At 35.6% G+C, this 24,650-nt stretch overlaps 1 protein-coding gene across 1 annotated transcript in view; it reads left to right on the top strand.

Moving 5' to 3' along the window:
* The window catches only part of LOC142339275 (uncharacterized), a 62,704-nt gene that overhangs the window by 18,708 nt on the left and 19,346 nt on the right, over positions 1 to 24,650 (top strand). The window contains exon 6 of the mRNA XM_075389181.1: positions 18,707 to 18,870. Within this exon, the coding sequence (XP_075245296.1) occupies positions 18,707 to 18,870 (164 nt within the window). The remainder of the gene's footprint in view (positions 1 to 18,706; positions 18,871 to 24,650) is intronic.

Genomic DNA, 24,650 nt, shown 5'->3' on the forward strand with positions numbered 1-24,650 from the left:
TTCATATCAGTCGTTTTTGACAATGAAAACTGATCTTACCATGTTTTTCCTGTGTTCTTAGTTCCTATTCCAGAGAATGAGAGTTCTTTTTGGACTTTTTATGCATTGTATTTTCGGTCAAATTCGTGCCTCTAACTCTGGTTCTCTTGGTTTTCCTACTTTGACAAATTTGACTTCGCTGACTCCCAAAGAGGTTCCTCTTAAATTATATTTGTCCTGGGGTCTTTTTTATGCGGTTTTTCGCTTGACTGATTTTTTGTCTAACCCATTTGACTTTTCGTCCTCAAAATTGGGATAAACAGGTAGCGCTCGGAGGGCATTAATTGGCCCAGCCCTTCTGGTCTCGAAGTATGCAATTCGCCAAAACTCTTTTGAGGAGGCAATTTCAAGGTGTGAAGGGCGGTTCTTAGTCTTAAAAGTTTGAGCCCCTTACGCCATCCCCTGTCACCAATCCCCATCCCCTTCCAAACCCCTGTCCACTCTCCTCCAACCCGGCTTTTTGACCCCATTCCCCTTTCGTCCAGCTCTTCCACAACCCTGCCCCCATCACTTGACACCCCCATCGCTTGACCCCCCCACTCCACTCGCACCCACCTGATGCATCCCTTAGCCGAAGCTAGCTATTACCGAAGCCCACCGCTCGCCAGTCAATTGAGGGCAATTCCCCCGACGTTAGTCGGTTATGTTTAAGTTTTTCGAGTTACCTCTGTGCGTTTTGGTGTCCTCTTGAATGAAGAAATTAATATCAAAATTTTCGGCGACCTTTTTCAACGTTTGCAATTTTCTCAATTTTGAATTTTTTGTCAATTTCTTAGGTTTCTTGAGCTTTATGGGCCAATGAAGCCTCTTTAGGTCTTGCAGATGGGTTGCTGGGCAGAGTTTAGAGACACAAAAATGTTTATTATTGCGAAATTAAGAAAGTCATTATAAATTTTTGCAATTTTCAATTTTGAGTGTTTGTCATATTTTTTTCTGTCTTAATTGGCCAATAAACCTCTTTAAAGGCTTGTGCGTGGGATAGTGAGTGTATTTAAATGGATCAAATTTGGCCTTGAGGGTAAAAGCCTCACAGAGTTTTTTTTAAGTTTCTCAACTTCTGATATTGTTTTTCTGTTTTGGCTGGCATTTTCAATTGAGCTGCTGGTCAGATGCAGTGGTTCTAGGTTTTTAATTCAATTCTTTGGATTGTTTCTCATGACTTGTCCTGCTATATTTTTCAAATTGAATTCGATTTACCTTTTGACCGCGTTTTTCGTTTTATATAAGTCACGACTTTCACGCTTGACTTCTAACTTACCTCACTCACTGTGTTCATTGAATGGATCTAAGTTCTTTCACTCATTGAAAAACAAAATGAAGTGAATACGCTCATTGTCAAAAGAAACGGTATAAACCGAAAAAGCCTGGTCATTAAGTCCTTGAGAGTTAGGTTATCAGAATTCTTTATTGTTCGCTAGCTGACAATGGTATTAAGCTTATTAGCTTTCAGTTTAGAAGGTGAATTAAATATTTTTCAGAATCTAACCGAAACTGCACGCCAAATTAGAACACTTTTTGACACTGAAAAAAGAACAGAGAAAAATCGGTCAATTTGCCTTTTTTTCTTTTTGTTTCAATCCCGATCTGCATTGCGCGCGTCAACGGTGGCAGTTTTCGGTCAATTTGCTGTTTATGTTCTGATGTTAATAGCCGCTAAGTGACAGCGAGGTCTTTATTATTGGTCTCATTGTTGTTCTTTTTTTAGTTTGTCTTCTTAAGCCCATCTGATAACGCGCCAAGAAGTCAAATTGCTATTTCTGTAGTGACGTGTACCAAGATGCGGCTCTATATGCTTGCGCGACATTTGTTGCGGTCTTCTGTATACGTTCTTAGGCCAATAACGTGATAAGTTTTGTGAGCATACTTGACTTACCTCCCTCAATAAAATGACTTCAGCGCTCACTTTTTAATGCTAATTAAATTTAATTAGGTCCTCTAAGCGTAGTAATTAAAAATGCTATTTTGCTTGAAATACCTTGGTGATTTGTTTCTTAAATTAAAGTTAGTTTTAAATAAGGTTCTCCTATTTTGAATAGCAGCTTTGTCCATAGTCTTGGTGATTGTATAGAAGACATCGACCGTATGTTTCTTGGCTTTTATCCGGCAATCTGTCGGCTATGTTTTTGTATGTATATATAATAGATGCCGTCAGCTTCAACGGCTGTTATTTTGGCGCCCTCCTAATTCGCTTTAATTTTTGAAAACGTTTTTTGTTTTACTTAAGTCACGATCTTCACGCTTGACTTCTGATTTATTTCACTCACTGTTCCAACTGAATTGATGTTAATGTCTTCCACCTATTGATTTAAGCAATATAGTGAATACGGTCAAAGAGAAAAATAAAAAGAAAAAGGATCAACGTATAAAGCGCGGTCATTAAGTCATTGAGAATTAGGTTATCAGATTTCTACAAAGTGTTCGCTGGCTGACATTTGTATTAAGCTTATTAGCTTTCAGTTTAGAAGCTGAATGAATCATAGTTTTATAATCTAACTGATTTTGCACTCCAAATTAGAAAACTTTATGACACGGGAAAAAACCAAAAACTGGTCAATTTGTCTCTTTGAATCCCGATCTGCATCTTTTTCACTCCCGAATCACTCCCTGAGTTGGTATTATGCGTAATAGCCTTTGGTTGAAAAGCTGAATTAAGTGTAGTTTTGCAGAATTCATTAAGTGTAATTATTTAATGCAGTATTTACACACCGAATAACAACACTTTGACACTCAAAAGATTTCTGTGAATTTTTATCTCTTAATTTTTTTCTTTTTCTGTTTCATTCCCAATGTACGTAAAGCAGGTCAACGGCGGCAGTTTTCCGCAATTAGCCGGCTGTGTTCTGTAAGATACGCTCTAACAAAGTTTGAGTCTTTTACTGGTGTTTTCTATGAATAAGTTTTGGTAGAATGTTTCGGTAATTGCTCTCAATCGAAATTTGTAGCAATTATATTAGTCCTGTTGTCGGTCTTTTCTATGCGATTTTTCGCTTGACCAACTTTTTGTCTGACTCATTGGACTTTTCGTCCTTAAAAACGAGATAAACATGTAACGTCCAGCGGGCATTAAGTGTTCTTGGAGCCTTTCAGCTGTTTCAGCTCAAACTGTTTTGGAGACCTATACTTATTATGTCTGATGTGAATGGGGGTTCGTAAGAGCCCTCACTGTTGACCCCCTATTGCCCCCACCCCATGTCGATTGCTTAAAAGTTCATGTTTTTTACCTCAATTTTTTATTGTGATTTTCAATTAGAGCTTCCAATTTAATTGAAATTGATTTTTTTTCAAATTATATGGCAGTGAGAGCTTGCTAGCTTCACTTTTCAAAAATTATGAAAGACACTCTTTTTCTGCGAACGTTCTTAGGGCTTGGATTTTACATTATTTACTTTGATTTGATTATTTTTTGGCCATTTTTTAGTTTTATTGCGTTCACTGTGATTTAAAGCGACAACTATTGTGCTAAGTTTGTTTAAGTACCCATTTGTTACTGTTTAATTGCTCTCAAACGAAGTTTGTAGCAATTATATTAGTCCTGTTGTCGGTCTTTTCTATGCGATTTTTCGCTTGACCAACTTTTTGTCTGACTCATTGGACTTTTCGTCCTTAAAAACGAGATAAACATGTAACGTCCAGCGGGCATTAAGTGTTCTTGGAGCCTTTCAGCTGTTTCAGCTCAAACTGTTTTCGAGGCTTATACTTATTATGTCTGATGTGAATGGGGGTTCGTAAAGCCCTCACTGTTGACCCCCCTATTGCCCCCTACCCCATGTCGATTGCTTAAAAGTTCATGTTTTTTACCTCAATTTTTTATTGTGATTTTCAATTAGAGCTTCCAATTTAATTGAAATTGATTTTATTTCAAAATATATGGCAGTGAGAGCTTGCTAGCTTCACTTTTCAAAAATTATGAAAGACACTCTTTTTCTGCGAACGTTCTTAGGGCTTGGATTTTACATTATTTACTTTGATTTGATTATTTTTTGGCCATTTTTTAGTTTTATTGCGTTCACTGTGATTTAAAGCGACAACTATTGTGCTAAGTTTGTTTAAGTACCCATTTGTTACTGTTTAATTGCTCTCAAACGAAGTTTGTAGCAATTATATATTAGTCCTCTCGGTCTTTTTTCTGCGATCTTTCGCTTGAGCAAATTTTTGTATGACCCATTTGACTTTTCTTCCTCAAAAACGGGTTAAACAAATAGAGGCCCGCGGGCATCAAGTGCTCTTAGAGCCTTTCAGCTCAAACTGTTTGGAGACTTATGCTTATGGTGTGAAGCGTGTGAATGGTGGTTCTTTGAGGTTTGAGACACCCACACTGTTGACCCCCCACTATTGCCCACACACCGCGCTGTTGCTTTACCTCCTCCCCCGTGCATCTCTCCCCCCGTGCCTAGCTACTGACGAGCAAGCGCTCGCTAAAAACATGCAGGTTTATACTATTTTTCACATTCAAGTTTTTTGAAACTTGGTTGTTTTGAGTTTTATCTGCCCTAGGTGTCCAGAAACCTCCTTTACGGTTTGATAAAAGGTAACTGCATAGTTTCTAGTGGTAATGGAATGGTTTCAAGTTTTTTAACATCTTGAAATTTACCATTTTTTGACAAAATGTGCTTTTTCTTCAGTATTTTGACATTTTTGTCCTTATTCACGTTTTTTTAACCTCAGGGGACAGAAAACCTACAGAAGAGTAAGATAATATTTTACTGAAATTTTTTTATTGGCCATGGAATAGTTTTCAAATTTTTAGCACAAATTTTTAGCAATTTTTTGATAGAATTTGCTTTCTAGTTCTTTTCAAAATTTTGTTACTTTTTTAGGTTTCTCTTGCTTCAAGAGCCGAGAAATCTCCTGTTGGCTACTGTATGGTTTCCAGATGTAGAGGAGTGTTTTTCAAGATTTGTATCACGAATTTAAATAGTTTCCTAAAAATTTTTAAAAATTTTTCAGGTGTTAAATCTTTTTGTAATTTTTTTTACTGTAACAGGGGCCCAGGGACCTCCCCCAAGATTTGATAATAGCTGCTATATAGTTTTTGAGTCAATGGAATGGTTATCAATTTTTTTAATGTTTCCAGCTTCTGATATGGTCTTTTTGTTTTGGCTGGCATTTTCAATTGAGCTGCTGGTCACGTGCAGTATCTCTAAGTTTTTCATTCAATTCTTTGGATTGTATTTCATGAATTGTCCTGCTATGTTTTTTTAAAATTAGTTTTCTTTAGCTTTTCACGTTTTTCGTTTTACATAAGTCATGATTTTCATGCTTGACTTCTCAATTACCTCGCTCACTGTTTCAACTAAATGGATTTAAATTCTTTCACACATTGAATTACGCAATGGAGTGAATACGGTCAAAGTCAAAAGAAACGGGATAAACCGTTAAAGCCCGGTCGTTAAGTCCTTGAGAATTAGGTTATCAGATTCATTAGTGTCTGCTAGCTGACATTGGTTTTAAGCTTGAGATTTCTGTTTGGAAGGTGAATTAAATGTTTTTTTCAGAATCTAACTGAAACTTCAATTAGTACACTTATTGACACTGAAGAAAGAACAGAAAAAAAAATGGATCAATATGTCTTGTTTTCTTTTTGTTTCAATCCCAATCTGCGTCGATTGCGTCAACGGTGGCAATTTATGGGCAATCTGCCGTCTTTGTTTTTATGTTAATAGCCGCGAAAGGATAGCAAGTTTTTTATTACTGGCCTGATTGTTCTTTTTTAGTTTGTCTTCTTAAGACCATCTGATCACGCGTCAAGAAGTCGAATGGCTACGTCTTCTAAGATGTTGCTCAATTTGCTTGCGCGACGTTTGTTGCGGCCTTTTGTATACGTTCTTAGGCCAATAATGTCATAAATTTTGTGAGCATATTTGGCTTACCTCCCTCAATAAAATGAATTCAGCACTCACTTTTTCACGCTAATTAAAATTGAATAGGTCATCCAAGCGTAATAAGTAAAAATGCTATTTTGCTTGAAATACCTTGGTGTTGTGATTGGTTTCTGAAAATAAGGGTGGTTTTAAATAAGGATCTCCTGTTTTGAATAGCAGCTTTGTCTATAGTCTTGGTGATTGTATAGAAAGCCTCGAGCATATGTTTCTTGGCTTTAATAGATGCCGTCAGCCTCAACGGCTGTTATTAACGCGCCCTCCTAATTCGCTTTATTTTTTTAACACGTTTTTTGTTTTACTTAAGTCACAATCTTCACGCTTGACTTCTGACTTATTTCGCTCACTCTTCCAACTGAATTGATGTTAATGTCTTCCACCTATGGATTTAAGCAATATAGTGAATACGGTGAAAGAGAAAAATAAAAAGAAAAAGGATAAACGTATAAAGCGCGGTCATTAAGTCATTTTCTAAAAAGTGTTCGCTGGCTGACATTTGTATCAGGCTTATTAGCTTTCAGTTTAGAAGCTGAATGAATCATAGTTTTATAATCTAACTGATACTGCACTCCAAATTAGAAAACTTTATGACACGGGAAAAAACCAAAAACTGGTCAATTTGTCTCTTTCATTCCCGATCTGCATCTTTTTCACTCCCGAATCCGCGATTGCTTGCTTGAGTTGGTATTATGCGTAATAGCCTTTGGTTGAAAAGCTGAATTAAGTGTAATTTTGCAGAATTCATTAAGTGTAATAATTTAATGCAGTATTTACACACCGAATAACAACACTTTGACACTCAAAAGATTTCTGTGAATTTTTGTCTCTTAATTTTTTTCTGTTTCAATCCCAATGTACGTAAAGCAGGTCAACGGCGGCAGTTTTCCGCAATTAGCCGGCTGTGTTCTGTAAGATACGCTCGAACAAAGTTTGAGTCTTTTACTGGTGTTTTCTATGAATAAGTTTTGGTAGAATGTTTCGGTAATTGCTCTCAATCGAAATTTGTAGCAATTATATTAGTCCTGTCGTCGGTCTTTTCTATGCGATTTTTCGCTTGACCGACTTTTTGTCTGACTCATTGGACTTTTCGTCCTTAAAAACGAGATAAACATGTAACGTCCAGTGGGCATTAAGTGTTCGTGGAGCCTTTCAGCTGTGTTTCAGCTCAAACTAATTTGGAGACTTGTACTTATTATGTCTGATGTGAATGGCGGTTCTCAACAAGTTGAAGACCCCTCACTGTTGACCCCCCTTTTGCCCCGACTCGCACGCTGTTCCCCCAGCCAACTGTTGCCTCAGCCCCCTCCCGGTGAACACCCTTCCCCCGTGGCTAGCTACTGACGAACAAGCGCTCGCTAAAAACATGCAGATTTTTACTAATTTTCACATTCATGCTTTTTGTAACTTTGTCGTTTTTTGAGTTTTATCTGCCCTAGGTGTCCAGAAACCTCCTTTAAGGTTTGATAGTAGGTAACTGCATAGTTTCTAGTGGCAATGGAATGGTTTCAAGTTTTTTAACATCTTGAAATTTACCATTTTTTGACAAAATGTGCTTTTTCTTCAGTATTTTGACATTTTTGTCCTTATTCACGTTTTTTTAACCTCAGGGGACAGAAAACCTACAGAAGAGTAAGATAATATTTTACTGAAATTTTTTTATTGGCCATGGAATAGTTTTCAAATTTTTAGCACAAATTTTTAGCAATTTTTTGATAGAATTTGCTTTCTAGTTCTTTTCAAAATTTTGTTACTTTTTTAGGTTTCTCTTGCTTCAAGAGCCGAGAAATCTCCTGTTGGCTACTGTATGGTTTCCAGATGTAGAGGAGTGTTTTTCAAGATTTGTATCACGAATTTAAATAGTTTCCTAAAAATTTTTAAAAATTTTTCAGGTGTTAAATCTTTTTGTAATTTTTTTTACTGTAACAGGGGCCCAGGGACCTCCCCCAAGATTTGATAATAGCTGCTATATAGTTTTTGAGTCAATGGAATGGTTATCAATTTTTTTAATGTTTCCAGCTTCTGATATGGTCTTTTTGTTTTGGCTGGCATTTTCAATTCAGCTGCTGGTCACGTGCAGTATCTCTAAGTTTTTCATTCAATTCTTTGGATTGTATTTCAAGAATTGTGCTGCTATTGTCCAGCAATTTTTAAAATTAATTTGCTTTACCTTTTCATCACGTTTTTCGTTTTACATAAGTCATGATTTTCACGCTTGACTTCTCAATTACCTCACTCACTGTTTCAACTAAATGGATTTAAATTCTTTAGGGCTTTGAATTACGCAATGGAGTGAGTACGGTAAAAGTCAAAAGAAACGGGATAAACCGTTAAAGCCCGCTCATTAAGTCTTTGATTATCAGATTTCATTAGTGTTTGCTAGCTGACATTGGTTTAAGCTTATGAGATTTCTGTTTAGAACGGGAATTAAATGTTTTTTCAGAATCTAACTGAAGCTGCCCGCCGAATTAGAACACTTGTTGACACTGAAAAAAGAACAGAAAAAACGGATCAGTTAGTCTTGTTTTTGTTTCAATCCCAATCTGCATCGATTGCGTCAACGGTGGCAATTTTGGGCAATCTGCCGTCTATGTTTTTATGTTAATAGCCGCGAAAGGATAGCAAGGTTTTTATTATTGGCCTGATTGTTCTTTTTTAGTTTGTCTTCTTAGGATCATCTGATCACGCGTCAAGAAATCAAATTGCTACTTCTGTATTGACTTCTACTAAAATGCGGTTCAATTTGCTTGCGCGACGTTTGTTGCGGCCTTTTGTATACGTTCTCAGGCCAATAATGTGATAAATTTTGTGAGCATACTTGACTTACCTCCCTCAATAAATTGAATTTAGCACTCACTTTTTAACGCTAAATAAAATTGAATAGGTGGTCCAAGCGTAATATTTAAAAATGCTATTTTGCTTGAAATACCTTGTGAAATAGTCTTGGTGATTGTATAGAAGGCCTCGACCTTATGTTTCTGGGCTTTTATCCGGCAATCTGTCGGCTATGTTTTTGTATGTATATATAATAGATGCCGTCAGCTTCAACGGCTGTTATTTTGGCGCCCTCCTAATTCGCTTTAATTTTTGAACACGTTTTTTGTTTTACTTAAGTCACGATCTTCACGCTTGACTTCTGATTTATTTCACTCACTGTTCCAACTGAATTGATGTTAATGTCTTCCACCTATTGATTTAAGCAATATAGTGAATACGGTCAGAGAGAAAACTAAAAAGAAACAGGATAAACGTATAAAGCGCGGTCATTAAGTCATTGAGAATTAGGTTATCAGATTTCTAAAGAGTGTTCGCTGGCTGACATTTGTATTAAGCTTATTAGCTTTCAGTGCTGAATGAAGTAGTTTTAGTATCTAACTGATACTGAACAGCAAATTAGAAAACTTTTGACACGGAGAAAAGATCCAAAAAAATGGTCAATTTGTCTTTTTAAAAATCCCGATCTGTATCTTCTTCACTCCCGAATCCGCGATTGCTTGCTTGAGTTGGTATTATGCGTAATAGCCTTTGGTTGAAAAGCTGAATTAAGTGTAATTTTGCAGAATTCATTAAGTGTAATTATTTAATGCAGTATTTACACACCGAATAACAACACTTTGACACTCAAAAGATTTCTGTGAATTTTTATCTCTTAATTTTTTTCTTTTTCTGTTTCAATCCCAATGTACGTAAAGCAGGTCAACGGCGGCAGTTTTCCGCAATTAGCCGGCTGTGTTCTGTAAGATACGCTCGCACAAAGTTTGAGTCTTTTACTGGTGTTTTCTATGAATAAGTTCTGGTAGAATGTTTCGGTAATTTCTCTCAATCGAAATTTGTAGCAATTATATTAGTCCTGTCGTCGGTCTTTTCTATGCGATTTTTCGCTTGACCGACTTTTTGTCGGACTCATTGGACTTTTCGTCCTTAAAAACGAGATAAACATGTAACGTCCAGTGGGCATTAATTGTTCGTGGAGCCTTTCAGCTGTGTTTCAGCTCAAACTAATTTGGAGACTTGTACTTATTATGTCTGATGTGAATGGCGGTTCTTAACAAGTTGAAGACCCCTCACTGTTGACCCCCCTTTTGCCCCCACCCGCACGCTGTTCCCCCAGCCAACTGTTGCCTCAGCCCCCTCCCGGTGAACACCCTTCCCCCGTGGCTAGCTACTGACGAACAAGCGCTCGCTAAAAACATGCAGATTTATACTAATTTTCACACATGCTTTTTGTAACTTTGTCGTTTTTTGAGTTTTATCTGCCCTAGGTGTCCAGAAACCTCCTTTAAGGTTTGATAGTAGGTAACTGCATAGTTTCTAGTGGCAATGGAATGGTTTCAAGTTTTTAACATCTTGAATTTTACCATTTTTTGACAAAATGTGCATTTTTTTTCAGTTTTTTGACATTTATTGTATTTATTCACGTTTTCTAAGTCTCAGGGGACAGAAAACCTAAAGAAGAGTAAGATAGTATTTTACTGAAATTTTTTTATTGGCCATGGAATAGTTTTCAACTTTTAATTATCACAAATTTCAAGCAATTTTTTGATAGAATTTGTTTCAAGTTCTTTTCAAATTTTTGTCACTTTTTTAGGTTTCTCTTGCTACAAAAGCCGAGAAATCTCCTGTAGGCTACTGTATGGTTTCCAGATGTAGAGGAGTGTTTTTCAAGATTTGTATCACGAATTTAAATAGTTTCCTAAAAATTTTTAAAAATTTTTCAGGTGTTAAATCTTTTTGTAATTTTTTTTTACTGTAACAGGGGCCCAGGGACCTCCCCCAAGATTTGATAATAGCTGCTATATAGTTTTTGAGTCAATGGAATGGTTATCAATTTTTTTAATGTTTCCAGCTTCTGATATGGTCTTTTTGTTTTGGCTGGCATTTTCAATTCAGCTGCTGGTCACGTGCAGTATCTCTAAGTTTTTCATTCAATTCTTTGGATTGTATTTCAAGAATTGTGCTGCTATTGTCCAGCAATTTTTAAAATTAATTTGCTTTACCTTTTCATCACGTTTTTCGTTTTACATAAGTCATGATTTTCACGCTTGACTTCTCAATTACCTCACTCACTGTTTCAACCAAATGGATTTAAATTCTTTAGGGCTTTGAAATACGCAATGGAGTGAGTACGGTAAAAGTCAAAAGAAACGGGATAAACCGTTAAAGCCCGCTCATTAAGTCTTTGATTATCAGATTTCATTAGTGTTTGCTAGCTGACATTGGTTTAAGCTTATGAGATTTCTGTTTAGAACGGGAATTAAATGTTTTTTCAGAATCTAACTGAAACTGCCCGCCGAATTAGAACACTTGTTGACACTGAAAAAAGAACAGAAAAAACGGATTAGTTAGTCTTGTTTTTGTTTCAATCCCAATCTGCATCGATTGCGTCAACGGTGGCAATTTTGGGCAATCTGCCGTCTATGTTTTTATGTTAATAGCCGCGAAAGGATAGCAAGGTTTTTATTATTGGCCTGATTGTTCTTTTTTAGTTTGTCTTCTTAAGATCATCTGATCACGCGTCAAGAAATCAAATTGCTACTTCTGTATTGACTTCTACTAAAATGCGGTTCAATTTGCTTGCGCGACGTTTGTTGCGGCCTTTTGTATACGTTCTCAGGCCAATAATGTGATAAATTTTGTGAGCATACTTGACGTACCTCCCTCAATAAAATGAATTTAGCACTCACTTTTTAACGCTAAATAAAATTGAATAGGTGGTCCAAGCGTAATATTTAAAAATGCTATTTTGCTTGAAATACCTTGTGAAATAGTCTTGGTGATTGTATAGAAGGCCTCGACCGTATGTTTCTGGGCTTTTATCCGGCAATCTGTCGGCTATGTTTTTGTATGTATATATAATAGATGCCGTCAGCTTCAACGGCTGTTATTTTGGCGCCCTCCTAATTCGCTTTAATTTTGAACACATTTTTTGTTTTACTTAAGTCACGATCTTCACGCTTGACTTCTGATTTATTTCACTCACTGTTCCAACTGAATTGATGTTAATGTCTTCCACCTATGGATTTAAGCAATATAGTGAATACGGTCAAAGAGAAAAATAAAAAGAAAAAGGATAAACGTATAAAGCGTGGTCATTAAGTCATTGAAAATTAGGTTATCAGATTTCTAAAAAGTGTTCGGTGGCTGACATTTGTATTAAGCTTATTAGCTTTCAGTGCTGAATGAAGTAGTTTTAGTATCTAACTGATACTGAACAGCAAATTAGAAAACTTTTGACACGGAGAAAAGATCCAAAAAAATGATCAATTTGTCTTTTTAAAAATCCCGATCTGTATCTTCTTCACTCCCGAATCCGCGATTGCTTGCTTGAGTTGGTATCATGCTTAATAGCCTTCAGTTGAAAAGCTGATTTAAGTGTAATTTTGCAGAATTTTTTGAGCGTAATTTTGTAACGCCGAAAGTTCACACCAAATAATAACACTTTGACACTGAAAAGATTTCTGTGAATTTTTATCTCTAAATTTTTTCATTTCCTGTTTCAATACCAATGTAAGTAATGCGGTTCAACGGCGGCAGTTTTCCGGCAGTATGCCGGCTATGATCTATTATGTACTCTCGAACAAAATTTGAGTCCTTTACGGGTGTTTTCTATGAGAAGTTTCGGTAGACTGTTTCGGTAATTGCTCTCAAATAAAGTTTGTAGCAATTATATTAGTCCTGTCGTCGGTCTTTTCTATGCGGTTTTTTGCTTGACCGCTTTTTCGTCTGACTCATTTGACTTTCCGTATTTAAAAACGGGATAAACAGGATAAACTTAAAAGATCCCAGTGGGCATTAAGTGTTCTTTGAGCCTTTCAGCTGTGTTTCAGCTCAAACTATTTTGGAGACTTATACTTATTATGTATGGTGTGAGGGGCGGTTCTTAAGAGGTTAAATACCACCCCCCCCCCCCACTGTTGACCCCCCTATTGCCCCCACCCCATGTCGATTGCTTAAAAGTTCATGTTTTTTACCTCAATTTTTTTTCATTGTGATCTTCAATTAGAGCTTCCAATTTAATTGAAATTGATTTTACTTCAAATTATATGGCACTGAGAGTTTGCTAGCTTCACTTTTCAAAAATTATGAAAGACCTTCTTTTTCTGCGAACGTTCTTAGGGCTTGGATTTTACATTATTTACTTCGATTTGATTAATTTTTGGCCATTTTTTAGTTTTATCGCGTTCACTGTGATTTAAAGCGACAACTATTGTGCTAAGTTTGTTTAAGTACCCATTTGTTACTGTTTAATTGCTCTCAAACGAAGTTTGTAGCAATTATATATTAGTCACCTCGGTCTTTTTTCTGCGATCTTTCGCTTGAGCAAATTTTTGTCTGACCCATTTGACTTTTCTTCCTCAAAAACGGGTTAAACAAATAGAGGCCCGCGGGCATCAAGTGCTCTTAGACCCTTTCATCTCAAACTGTTTTGGAGACTTATGCTTATGGTGTGAAGCAAGTGAATGGCGGTTCTTTTAGGTTTAAGACACCCACACTGTCGACCCCCAACTATTGTCCGACCCCCACACTTGCCTCAACCTCCCCCCATTGTCCCCCCTCCCGGTGAACCCCCCTGTGGCTAGCTACTGATGAACAACCGCTCGCTAAAAACACGCAAGTTTATACTACTTGTCACAATTTTTTCAGGCTTTTTAAAAATGTTGGTCTTTTTGATTTTTATCTGCCCTAGGTGTCAAGGAACCTCCTCTAAGGTTTGATAGTAAGTTACTGCATAGTTTTTAGAAGTAGTGGAATGTTTTTCAGGATTTTAGTATCACTAGTTTAAGCAGTTTATCAAAAAATTATTTGCAATTTTAAGTTTTTTGAATCGTTTTGATTTTTTCCGGCACCTGGGTCCTAGGGACCTCCTCTAAGGTTTCATAATAAGCTGTTGCATTGTTTGTGAGTCAATGGAAAGGTTATAATTATTTCAATGACTGCAACTTTAGCAAATTTTTGATAAAACTTTAAATTTTCAAATTTTGAGAAAATTATTATGTTCCAACTAACGGATTTTTGTAAGCCAGTGAAGCTATTTAGAGCTGGAAATAGGGATAATGGATAGTCTATTGAGACATCGAAATGGTTTTGAAGATTTTAAGATCTTAAATTTCAGCGAGATTTTTTAAAATTTGCAATTGTTTTCAAAATGTTTTGTATATTTTTGTCCTTTTCTGAGTTTAACTATCATTATTGACCGACGAAACTTTTTAAGTCATGCAGATGCCAGAGTCAAAAATGGTTTTGAAAATTTTTTTTTCACTGCGAAATCTGGAAACTTTTCTTTAAATTTTGCAATTTTTTGCAAATTTTTTAAATCCGTTTTTCTTTGATTTAGTTACTAACAAGGCTAGAAAACTGAAAGTTGCATAGTCAAGTCAATCTAAAGGTAGCGTCACTAAACCTTGGCTAGCTACTGACGAAGCCAACTGCTCGCCGGTCGTTAGAGAGCAATTCGCCCGACGTTAGTCGGTTATATTTGTATCGACTGAGTTCTGCAACCGTGATTTCTTACATTTTGCGTAATCTATTTTTCTTATTCACTGGGTTAGTAGCTGAACAAAGTTTATTTATTCTTTACTAATTAGTTAACTATTCGTTTTGTTTTGAAGGGATTCAAGTTTACAATAGCCTCAGAATGGAGCCTGATGATTTCCGTCTTTTGTTTCTATTCAAATTTACAGTAGTTGTCTTGTCAGCGGAAAGGTTGGCCAATGAAATAACCGTGTTCCAAATCTGAACTCATTTCCTTGACTGGGCGTCACCCCATTCCGCTCCCCTCATTTGCACGTGATATATCCTTATTAAAACTTAGTGTTTTCTGAAATAGTATCTTAGTTAGTGCTTCAGGGCTACATCAGGAACATAACCTGTAATTTCTTAATGTTGATCCAAAACAACCGGATGACAACTTAATTGTCTTATGCGTAGGATCATGTAGCATGCTACTAAATTGTTTAAAGATTTTGTTTCTTTATGATAAAATAGTATAATTTATAAATACTGTAAGAAAACTGATGTACTTGGTGATGCCGCTAACGCAGGTGCCGATATTCGTTTTTATATGTACTCAAAAAACACCGAGAACCGCGTAAACCGGATAGGGGGCCTGCTTTGGAGATTGTCAAATATCAACAAAGGAGCTTTGCGGTCAGAAGTCAGGATTTAATCTGTATTTTTCGTAGTTAAAACACAATTACTACTGAGGCAATCATTAGCTACAAAGTGATTGGCAAACATCTGAAACCGCTCTAAGCAAACAACTGGTATATATAACACTTTCAGCTTAAAACAGCACTGCGAAACATCTATATAGGTGCTAATCAAATGCCCCAAATATTTCTCAAAACAGCTAATATCTCACGCAAAGGAAACCTTTTTAAAATCAAGGTGTAACCCTACTGTTGCAACAAGATTAGCTGGCTCTGAGTAAGATTATCTCAGTTTCTCACGCCCGTCTAGAAGGACCAACTATTTGGCATTGTTACTGTTTCAAGTTGCTCTTTTTCCATTGAAATCTTCATCCTGTTTTTGTTTTGGAACTCCTTAGCTGTTTTGCACCTGAAATTATCCATTTTTTGGTCTACAATGTTTTTTATTGGGGTTAAATTTCATCCTGCAGAGATTCTATTAACCTATGAGTTTTTAACTACTAGAATCAGTTGTGAAAAATTGTTGCTTCAAGAACGTCCATTTTTCGGGGTTGAGAAAAATATCCTTATTTTGTGCCTCTACAGATTGTCGTTCTATCAGCATTATTAAATGTCGTTTCGACCTGAAATTTTATTGGAGTATATTCACTGTTATCATCAGATTTAGTTTCAAAGAGTTCTGGTAACTCTAAAGAAATTTTATTGACTCCTATTTTATAAAGCTGTTCTGACAGATGTCAACGGTTTCGGTATCTGTAATGGTTCTTTTAGTTATTTGAAAAAAAAGAACATAATAGAGTGATGTTAAAACAATATTCCTATCCGCTTTTCAGTATATTACAATTGTATCACGTTGAATTTAGTCACTTAAGCTACTAAAGAAAACTCATTGGTTGCATAGAGACATTCCATCGAGGCGAAGCTGGAATGGTTACTTTCTGTTCTCATTGCAGAAACCAATATACAAAATGGGAAAAACAATTGAAACGATCTATGAGAGCTGACCTGAACAAAATAGAATGAAAACTGCACTTTAACGAATCCAGACTAATTTATGCCCACAGTGGGCGTAGGATATTAGGTGAAAACTCGATTAGGCGAAAGGAATTTGTAGCCATTAGGCGAAAATTCTTTGCTAAGCTTTTTTGGAGATTAGGCGAATACCAATTAAAACACTCAAGGAGGTACTGCAATATCCGATTTATGATATAATGTAATTAAGTGACTATAACAATTGACTTCGAAAAAAATAAATCCAAAAAACAATTGAAGATTAACCAGCGTTTTTTTTTTAATTTTTGAGCCTTTTTACAATGTGGTTTAACCTCCAACTCCTCCAATTTTTGGTTTTTTTTTACCGGTAGTGGTAAATTCTTTCTTAACCTTATTTCGAATGATTCTGAACATTCTCTATTCTTGCCCTGTTACTTTCTGAAACTAAGATTATTGGCTGCTATGATACTGAGCAGAGTAAAAGGGCCACAGAACATTGGGAAAAAAATGATACAATTAGGATTTAATTTTAGCTACTCGTTTTCATGTAAAGACAACTGTTAGGGACATATGACAATTTACAGCATCGAGTGCATTATGAAGTACCTCTTTTAATTGTTTTAATTGCTATTCGCCTAATTTGCATAAAAGTATAGTTCATAATTTTCGTTTAATGGCTACAAAAATTACGTTGCCTAATCGAGTTTTCGCCTAATATTCCATCCATCGCCCAAAGTAGTCACTAGACTCTATGCGTAAATTGTTTTGAGAAACTTTAATTCCCATGAAGTATATGACAGATAGTTTCCGCCAGTGTATCTTTAAGCAGATATCATCAGATCACGTCTTAATCGGTTGACTTCTTTGCTTTCTTTTTTGTTCTTTCTTTTCAAACCAAGTGTGTTATATTGATTTTGATGTTGAAGCCATTTTGTAATGGAGATTTTTTGTGCACTCATGTGAGTCGGTTTTTAGTCACCCAAGAGTTACCTCACTCCAATTTTAATTAGAGGAGCTTTGCTCAATTCAGAATATCTTAATATAATTAATTGCTCTTGAACGCAGTTCATAGCAATTATTGTAAACGTGTGTGTCTTTTTTTATGCAAAATTTTCGCTTGACGGTTTTGACTTTTCGAGTGACTTTTACGCCCTTGACTTTTTGCATTTCGCGTGATCTAAAATTCTTTCTCAATCACAATTTCAAGCAACTGAACTCAATTGGCGGCAATTTAATACTAAGAGTCAAATAAAAAATGCGCCGAAACTGGTGTCATTTTTTTACTTTAAATCTTAATAGTGGTATATGTTAACCTCTAATGTGGTTATTTGAAGCCCACTATAGAACTTCTTAGTCCCATTTAGGCTACCCCTCCCCCCCCCCCCCCCCCACCGACTGAAGCAGGCTGCAATTGATTAGAGCTCCCACTAGTCGTTCAAGAGCAATTCTTCCGACGTTTAGTCGGTTATGTTTAATAACCGCCGTCAGCCTCTCAAAGGCTATTATTTAGGCGCTCTCCGTTTTTACAATTAAAAAGAATTTGAATTGTATTTAGGCGCTGTCTTTATGTTTTAAGATTGTTCATTTATTTTCATGATTTTTGAAGTTAATTTGGAGTAGTGAGTATGGTAACGTCGAAACAGGAAGTGGAGCGAGAAAGCGAGTGGTTTTGCAGCGTGAAATTTTTTCGCTCTATTTTTACTGTAGAGTGAGAAAACGGTGTTTGAACAAAAATTCGCTTTCTTGCTAGTGGTTTTTTTGTTCACATGCGGCATTTTGACATTGATTTTGGTCTGTTTTTTTAGTCTGATTTTTTTAGAAATGGTTTTATCGACTCACTCATAGTCCGTTCTAGGTTTAGTTTTTTTCAGTTAATGAAAATTCTTTGAATTTTACGTCAGGACGTGTCCTGCTATGTTTTTTTAATTCGCTGTACCTTTTTATCACGTTTTTCGTTTTACATAGGTCACGATTTTCACGTTTGACTTCTGATTTTCTTCACTCATGGTTTGAACTGAATGGATTTCAAATTCTTTCTTGAGTTTAATTACGTAATGTGATGAATACTGTCAAAGTCAAAAGATCAAAATCAATAAAGACGGGATAAACCGATAGAGCCCGGTAATTAAGTCATTGAGAATTAGGTTATCGAAATTCATTTGAGCGTTTGCTAGTTGACATTGGTATTAAGCCTATCAGCTTTCAGTTTAGAAGCTGAATTAAGTATAGTTTTGGAATCCAACTGAAACTGCACACCAAATTAGAACGTTTTTTGGCACTGAAAAAAGCAAAAAATTAGGTCAATTTGTCTCTTCTTTTCATGTTTTTCTGTTTCAACTCCGATGTGCATCAAGCGAGCGCGTCAACGGCCGCTATTTTCCGGTAATCTGCCGGTTATGTTTGATCATTTGAGGGTCGCTTTACTGTATATTATTGTAAATCAATTACAGACAACAGAATAATGTGGATATTTTTCAATTTTCATTTAATTTTCATCTGTAATTTGGTACATGTATATGAAGTATCGCGGATATTTTTTGCAATCTGCCAGCTACGTTGCTATAATTTTTAGGCATCATTTATAACGAATACTCCTTTATATTTCATTAAAAAAAACTATGAATGCAAAGATTTTTTTTCCTCCTACAGAAGAAGTGATTAAGAAGTACAAAACAGCGACTGGACGTGGCTCTGGAAGAAGAGCGCGGGAGATGTCTCCACTTGTTGAGGAACAGTTCTGGTACTCTGACATTCTCCAGGAGGAAGACCAGTTCAACATCAGCCTCAGTGGGAAGTTGGTGCTGCTATGCGAGGTCAGTACTGATTAGATAGATTATAATTAATTAACATGGAGTTTGTGCTGTATGAGCTCAAGTTTATTGATATTTGAGCATTCATAATGCAATGGTCTTGGAAATTGACATTTCAGGAGATAAGTAAGGATTATATATGGGTTGAAATGTTGAAATTGATAAGAAAATTTGAGGAAAAAATAGATGGGAGCTTACCATAAAATTATATAAAATGTAAACGGGATTAACTTTATTAATTGCTCTCAAACGAAGTTTGTAGCAATTATATTAGTCCTCGCGGTCTTTTTTTTAATGCGATTTTTCGCTAGACCGATTTTTTTTTCGTCTGAGGCTTTTGACTTTTCGTCCTCAAAAACGGGATAAACAGGTAGCGCCCAGCGGGTATTAAGTGCTCGTAGAGCCTTTCAGCTCAAACTGTTTTGCAGACTTTTACGTATGGTGTGAAGGGCTGTTCGTAGAGGTTGAAGACAGCCCCACTGTTGACCCCCCCCCACCGCGCTGTTGCCCCAACCCACTGTTGCCCCCTCCCTCCCCAATAGAGCCCCCCTATTCACCCTACCCCCCCCCCCCCCCCCCCCCACCGTGGCTACTGACGAACAACCGATCGCTAAAACACGAAACTTTATACTAATTTTCACAATTTGATAGTTTTTGTCATTTTTTGAGTTCTTTCAGCCCTAGGTGTCAAAGAAACTCATCTGGGCTTTTATAATAGGTTACTGAATAGTTTTTAGTGGTAGTGGAGTGGTTTCAACATTTTAACATCACAAATTTTTTGTATTTTTTTGACAAAACATGCAAATTTTTTTGATTTTTTTGACATTTCTTTTTCATTATCCACCTCTTTCCAGACGCGGGGGCCAAAAAACGTCCTTAGGGGTTTGATAATAACATACTGAAAAAAAGTTTATTTGTCATGGAATAGCTTTCAATTTTTTAATATGAAAAGTTTTAGCGATTTTTTTTTATAAAACTTGCGGTTTTTCAAGTTTTTGAAATTTTTTTAAGTTTTCTATCTTTTTTTCCGGCACCAGGGTCCTAGGGACCTCCTCCAAGGTTTGATATTAAGCCGTCGCATAGTTTTTAGAGTTAATGGACTGGTAATCAATGTTTTCATGACTCCAGCTTTAGCAATTTTTTGATAAAATTTATGTTTTTCAACTTTCCGGAAATTTATCTTGTTCAAGTTTTTGGATCTTTTTGAGCCAGTGAAACTATTTAGAGCTTGAAATATGGATACTGGAGGGCTTTTCTGAGTTTAACGATCTTTACTGGCCAACGAAGCTGCTCAAGTCTTGCAGATCGGTTACTTGACATATCTCCAGAAACAAAAAAAATAGTTTTGAACTTTTTCCACTGCGAAATCTGGAAGCTTCTTTTAAATTTTGCAATTTTTTATAATTTTTAGAATATCAGTTTTTATTTGATTTATTTACTAACAAGGCTAGAAAACTAAAAGTTGCAGTGCTGGCTACTGACGAACAACCGATCGCTAAAACACGAAACTTTATACTAATTTTCACAATTTGATAGTTTTTGTCATTTTTTGAGTTCCTTCAGCCCTAGGTGTCAAAGAAACTCCTTTAGGCTTTTATAATAGGTTACTGAATAGTTTTTAGTGGTAGTGGAGTGGTTTCAACATTTTAACATCACAAATTTTTCGTATTTTTTTGACAAAACATGCAAATTTTTTTGATTTTTTTGACATTTCTTTTTCATTATCCACCTCTTTCCAGACGCGGGGGCCAAAAAACGTCCTTAGGGGTTTGATAATAACTTACTGAAAAAAAGTTTATTTGTCATGGAATAGCTTTCAATTTTTTAATATGAAAAGTTTTAGCGATTTTTTTTAATAAAACTTGCGGTTTTTCAAGTTTTTGAAATTTTTTTAAGTTTTCTATCTTTTTTTCCGGCACCAGGGTCCTAGGGACCTCCTCCAAGGTTTGATATTAAGCCGTCGCATAGTTTCTAGAGTTAATGGACTGGTAATCAATGTTTTCATGACTCCAGCTTTAGCAATTTTTTGATAAAATTTATGTTTTTCAACTTTCCGGAAATTTATCTTGTTCAAGTTTTTGGATCTTTTTGAGCCAGTGAAACTATTTAAAGCTTGAAATATGGATACTGGAGGGCTTTTCTGAGTTTAACGATCTTTACTGGCCAACGAAGCTGCTCAAGTCTTGCAGATCGGTTACTTGACATATCTCCAGAAACAAAAAAAATAGTTTTGAACTTTTTCACTGCGAAATCTGGAAGCTTCTTTTAAATTTTGCAATTTTTTATAATTTTTAAAATATCAGTTTTTATTTGATTTATTTACTAACAAGGCTAGAAAACTAAAAGTTGCAGTGCTGGCTACTGACGAACAACCGATCGCTAAAACACGAAACTTTATACTAATTTTCACAATTTGATAGTTTTTGTCATTTTTTGAGTTCCTTCAGCCCTAGGTGTCAAAGAAACTCCTTTAGGCTTTTATAATAGATTACTGAATAGTTTTTAGTGGTAGTGGAGTGGTTTCAACATTTTAACATCACAAATTTTTCGTATTTTTTTGACAAAACATGCAAATTTTTTTGATTTTTTTGACATTTCTTTTTCATTATCCACCTCTTTCCAGACGCGGGGGCCAAAAAACGTCCTTAGGGGTTTGATAATAACTTACTGAAAAAAAGTTTATTTGTCATGGAATAGCTTTCAATTTTTTAATATGAAAAGTTTTAGCGATTTTTTTTAATAAAACTTGCGGTTTTTCAAGTTTTTGAAATTTTTTTAAGTTTTCTATCTTTTTTTCCGGCACCAGGGTCCTAGGGACCTCCTCCAAGGTTTGATATTAAGCCGTCGCATAGTTTCTAGAGTTAATGGACTGGTAATCAATGTTTTCATGACTCCAGCTTTAGCAATTTTTTGATAAAATTTATGTTTTTCAACTTTCCGGAAATTTATCTTGTTCAAGTTTTTGGATCTTTTTGAGCCAGTGAAACTATTTAAAGCTTGAAATATGGATACTGGAGGGCTTTTCTGAGTTTAACGATCTTTACTGGCCAACGAAGCTGCTCAAGTCTTGCAGATCGGTTACTTGACATTTCTCCAGAAACAAAAAAAATAGTTTTGAACTTTTTCACTGCGAAATCTGGAAGCTTCTTTTAAATTTTGCAATTTTTTATAATTTTTAAAATATCAGTTTTTATTTGATTTATTTACTAACAAGGCTAGAAAACTAAAAGTTGCAGTGCTGGCTACTGACGAAGCCAACCGCTCGCAGTTCGTTTGAGAGCAATTCGCCCGACGTTAGTCGGTTGTTTTAGGTGTTTTTAAGGTAACTGAAATCAAGTTAACTCTAAGAAGCCATGAAGTTTCAAATGACTACTGTTCCAGAATTCGATGAAGACGAAAGTTAATACTTCTGCAGCAATTTTCTTAATGACGAACTTGATTATACAGCCCCATAGAACAACATGCTTGTAATGCATTAGATGTTAAAATCTCCCAATTTGATTGTTCAATTCATTCTTGATCTTTTTGTGAGCGAGAGCAGTTTTTTGTTCAAGCGCTGTTCTCAGTGAAGGACTTTTTGACTGTGGAAATAGTTTTTGAGAGAAATAGTTTTTGAGATATTTTGATCATGCAGCATGATTATGCAACCATCTATAGATACCACAAAGTTTTGGAGAGCTTAATAATTTGTTTCAAGTGCAAAAATGGGCATATATTTCTCATTTCTTTTCAATTTTGGGCTTTTTTCATTAATTTTTTCCTTATTGGATCTTTGGGCGAACTTTTTTTTAAACCAAATTAGTAAATATGGCAACGTCCGTTCTACAATTCCCGAAATGGATGCCTCTTTCTGACGTGAGGTGTTTTTTAAAATTCTACACATATTAAACCAATTTTGTTGGTTTTTAAACTTTTCAAAGTTTTTTGTTTGTATTTTGAGTTAAATTACCATAAAAATTGTCTTGGTTCACCATCGTTGTTTTTGGTTTCGTTCTAGTGCGGATTGAATTATTTTTGGCGATAACTCTTTGAAATTCATTGAATATTTTACCATTTTTTTTACCATTTTTCAAATTGATCTTACTGAGACAGGAAGATGGCTATTTAATTTTTGGAAACGTCGATTGCTTAAAAGTGCATGTTTTTTTACCTCAATTTTTTTCATTGAGATTTTCAATTAGAGTTTCCAATTTAATTGAAATTGATTTTATTTCAAATTATATGGCACTGAGAGTTTGCTACCTTCACTTTTCAAAAATTATGAAGAACACGCTGTTTCTGCGAACATTCTTAGGGCTTGGATTTTTTTGCGTTTGAATATTCTGTCTCTTTAGTCTTTCATGATTTACTTCGATTTGATTAATTTTTGGCCACTGTTTAGTTTTTTCGCGTTCATTGTGATTTAAAGCGACAACTATTGTGCTAAGTTAGTAAGTACTCATTTAAGTACCCATTTTTTACTGTTTAATTGCTCTCAAACAAAGTTTGTATCAATTTTATATTAGTCCTGTCGGTCTTTTTTATGCGATCTTTCGCTTGACCAATTTTTTGTATGACCCATTTGACTTTCTTCCTTAAAAACGGGTTAAACAGCTAGAGGCCAGCGGGCATTAAGTGCTCTTAGAGCCTTTCAGCTCAAACTGTTTTGGAGACTTATACTTATGGTGTGAAACGTGTGAAGGGCGGTTCTTTGAGGTTTAAGACACCCACACTGTTGACCCCCGCACTATTGCCCCACACACCGCGCTGTTGTTTTACGTCCTCCCCGGAGCATAACTCCCCCCCCCCCCCCGTGGCTAGCTAGTGATGAACAACCGCTCGCTAAAAACACGCAAGTTTATACTACTTTTCACAATTTTTTCAGGCTTTTTAAAAATGTTGGTCTTTTTGAGTTTTATCTGCCCTAGGTGTCAAGGAACCTCCTCTAAGGTTTGATAGTAAGTTACTGCATAGTTTTTAGAAGTAGTGGAATGTTTTTCAGGATTTTAGTATCACGAGTTTAAGCAGTTTTTGAAAAAAATATTCGCAATTTCAAGTTTTTGGAATCTTTTGATTTTTTCCGTCACCTGCGTCCTAGGGACCTCCGCAAAGGTTTCATAATAAGCTGTTGCGTAGTTTTTGAGTCAATGGAATGGTTATAATTATTTCAATGACTCCAGCTTTAGCAATTTTTTGATAAAACTTTAAATTTTATTTCAAATTTTGAGAAAATTGTGTTTCAAGTTAATTGTTCTTTATGAGCCAGTGGAGCTATTTAGATCTTGAAATAGGGATACTAGATAATTGTTTTAATTTTTTGGATATTTTTGTCCTTGAGTTTAACAATCATTACTGACCAACGAAACTTTTTAAGTCATGCAGATGGGTTTTTTGACAGAACTCCGGAGTCAAAAACGGTTTTGAATTTTTTTTCACTGCAAAATCTGGAAACTTTTCTTTAAATTTTGCAATTTTTTAGCAAATTTTTCAAATCCGTTCTCCTTTGACTTAGTTACTAACAAGGCTAAAAATGAAAGTTGCATAGTAAAATCAATCTAAAAGTAGCCTCACTAAACCGAAGCCAACCGCTCGCTGGTTGTTTGAGAGCAATTCACCCGACGTTATGTTTTTGTTTAATTTTGTAAAAGTGTTTTGATTCAGAGAATTTACGGAAATGGATAAATTTTGTAACAATTTTTTGCAATATTCAAATTTTTCTTCACAATATTGGGAACCTGACATGACTTTAGTTTTCTTGCTCACGTAATTTGATGTTTTCAATTGCGTTCAAAAATTTTGGCTTT

The sequence above is a fragment of the Convolutriloba macropyga genome, chromosome 5, assembly GCF_964194025.1.
Source record: "Convolutriloba macropyga chromosome 5, txConMacr16.3, whole genome shotgun sequence".
In the NCBI taxonomy this organism is placed as follows: Eukaryota; Metazoa; Xenacoelomorpha; order Acoela; family Convolutidae; genus Convolutriloba; species Convolutriloba macropyga.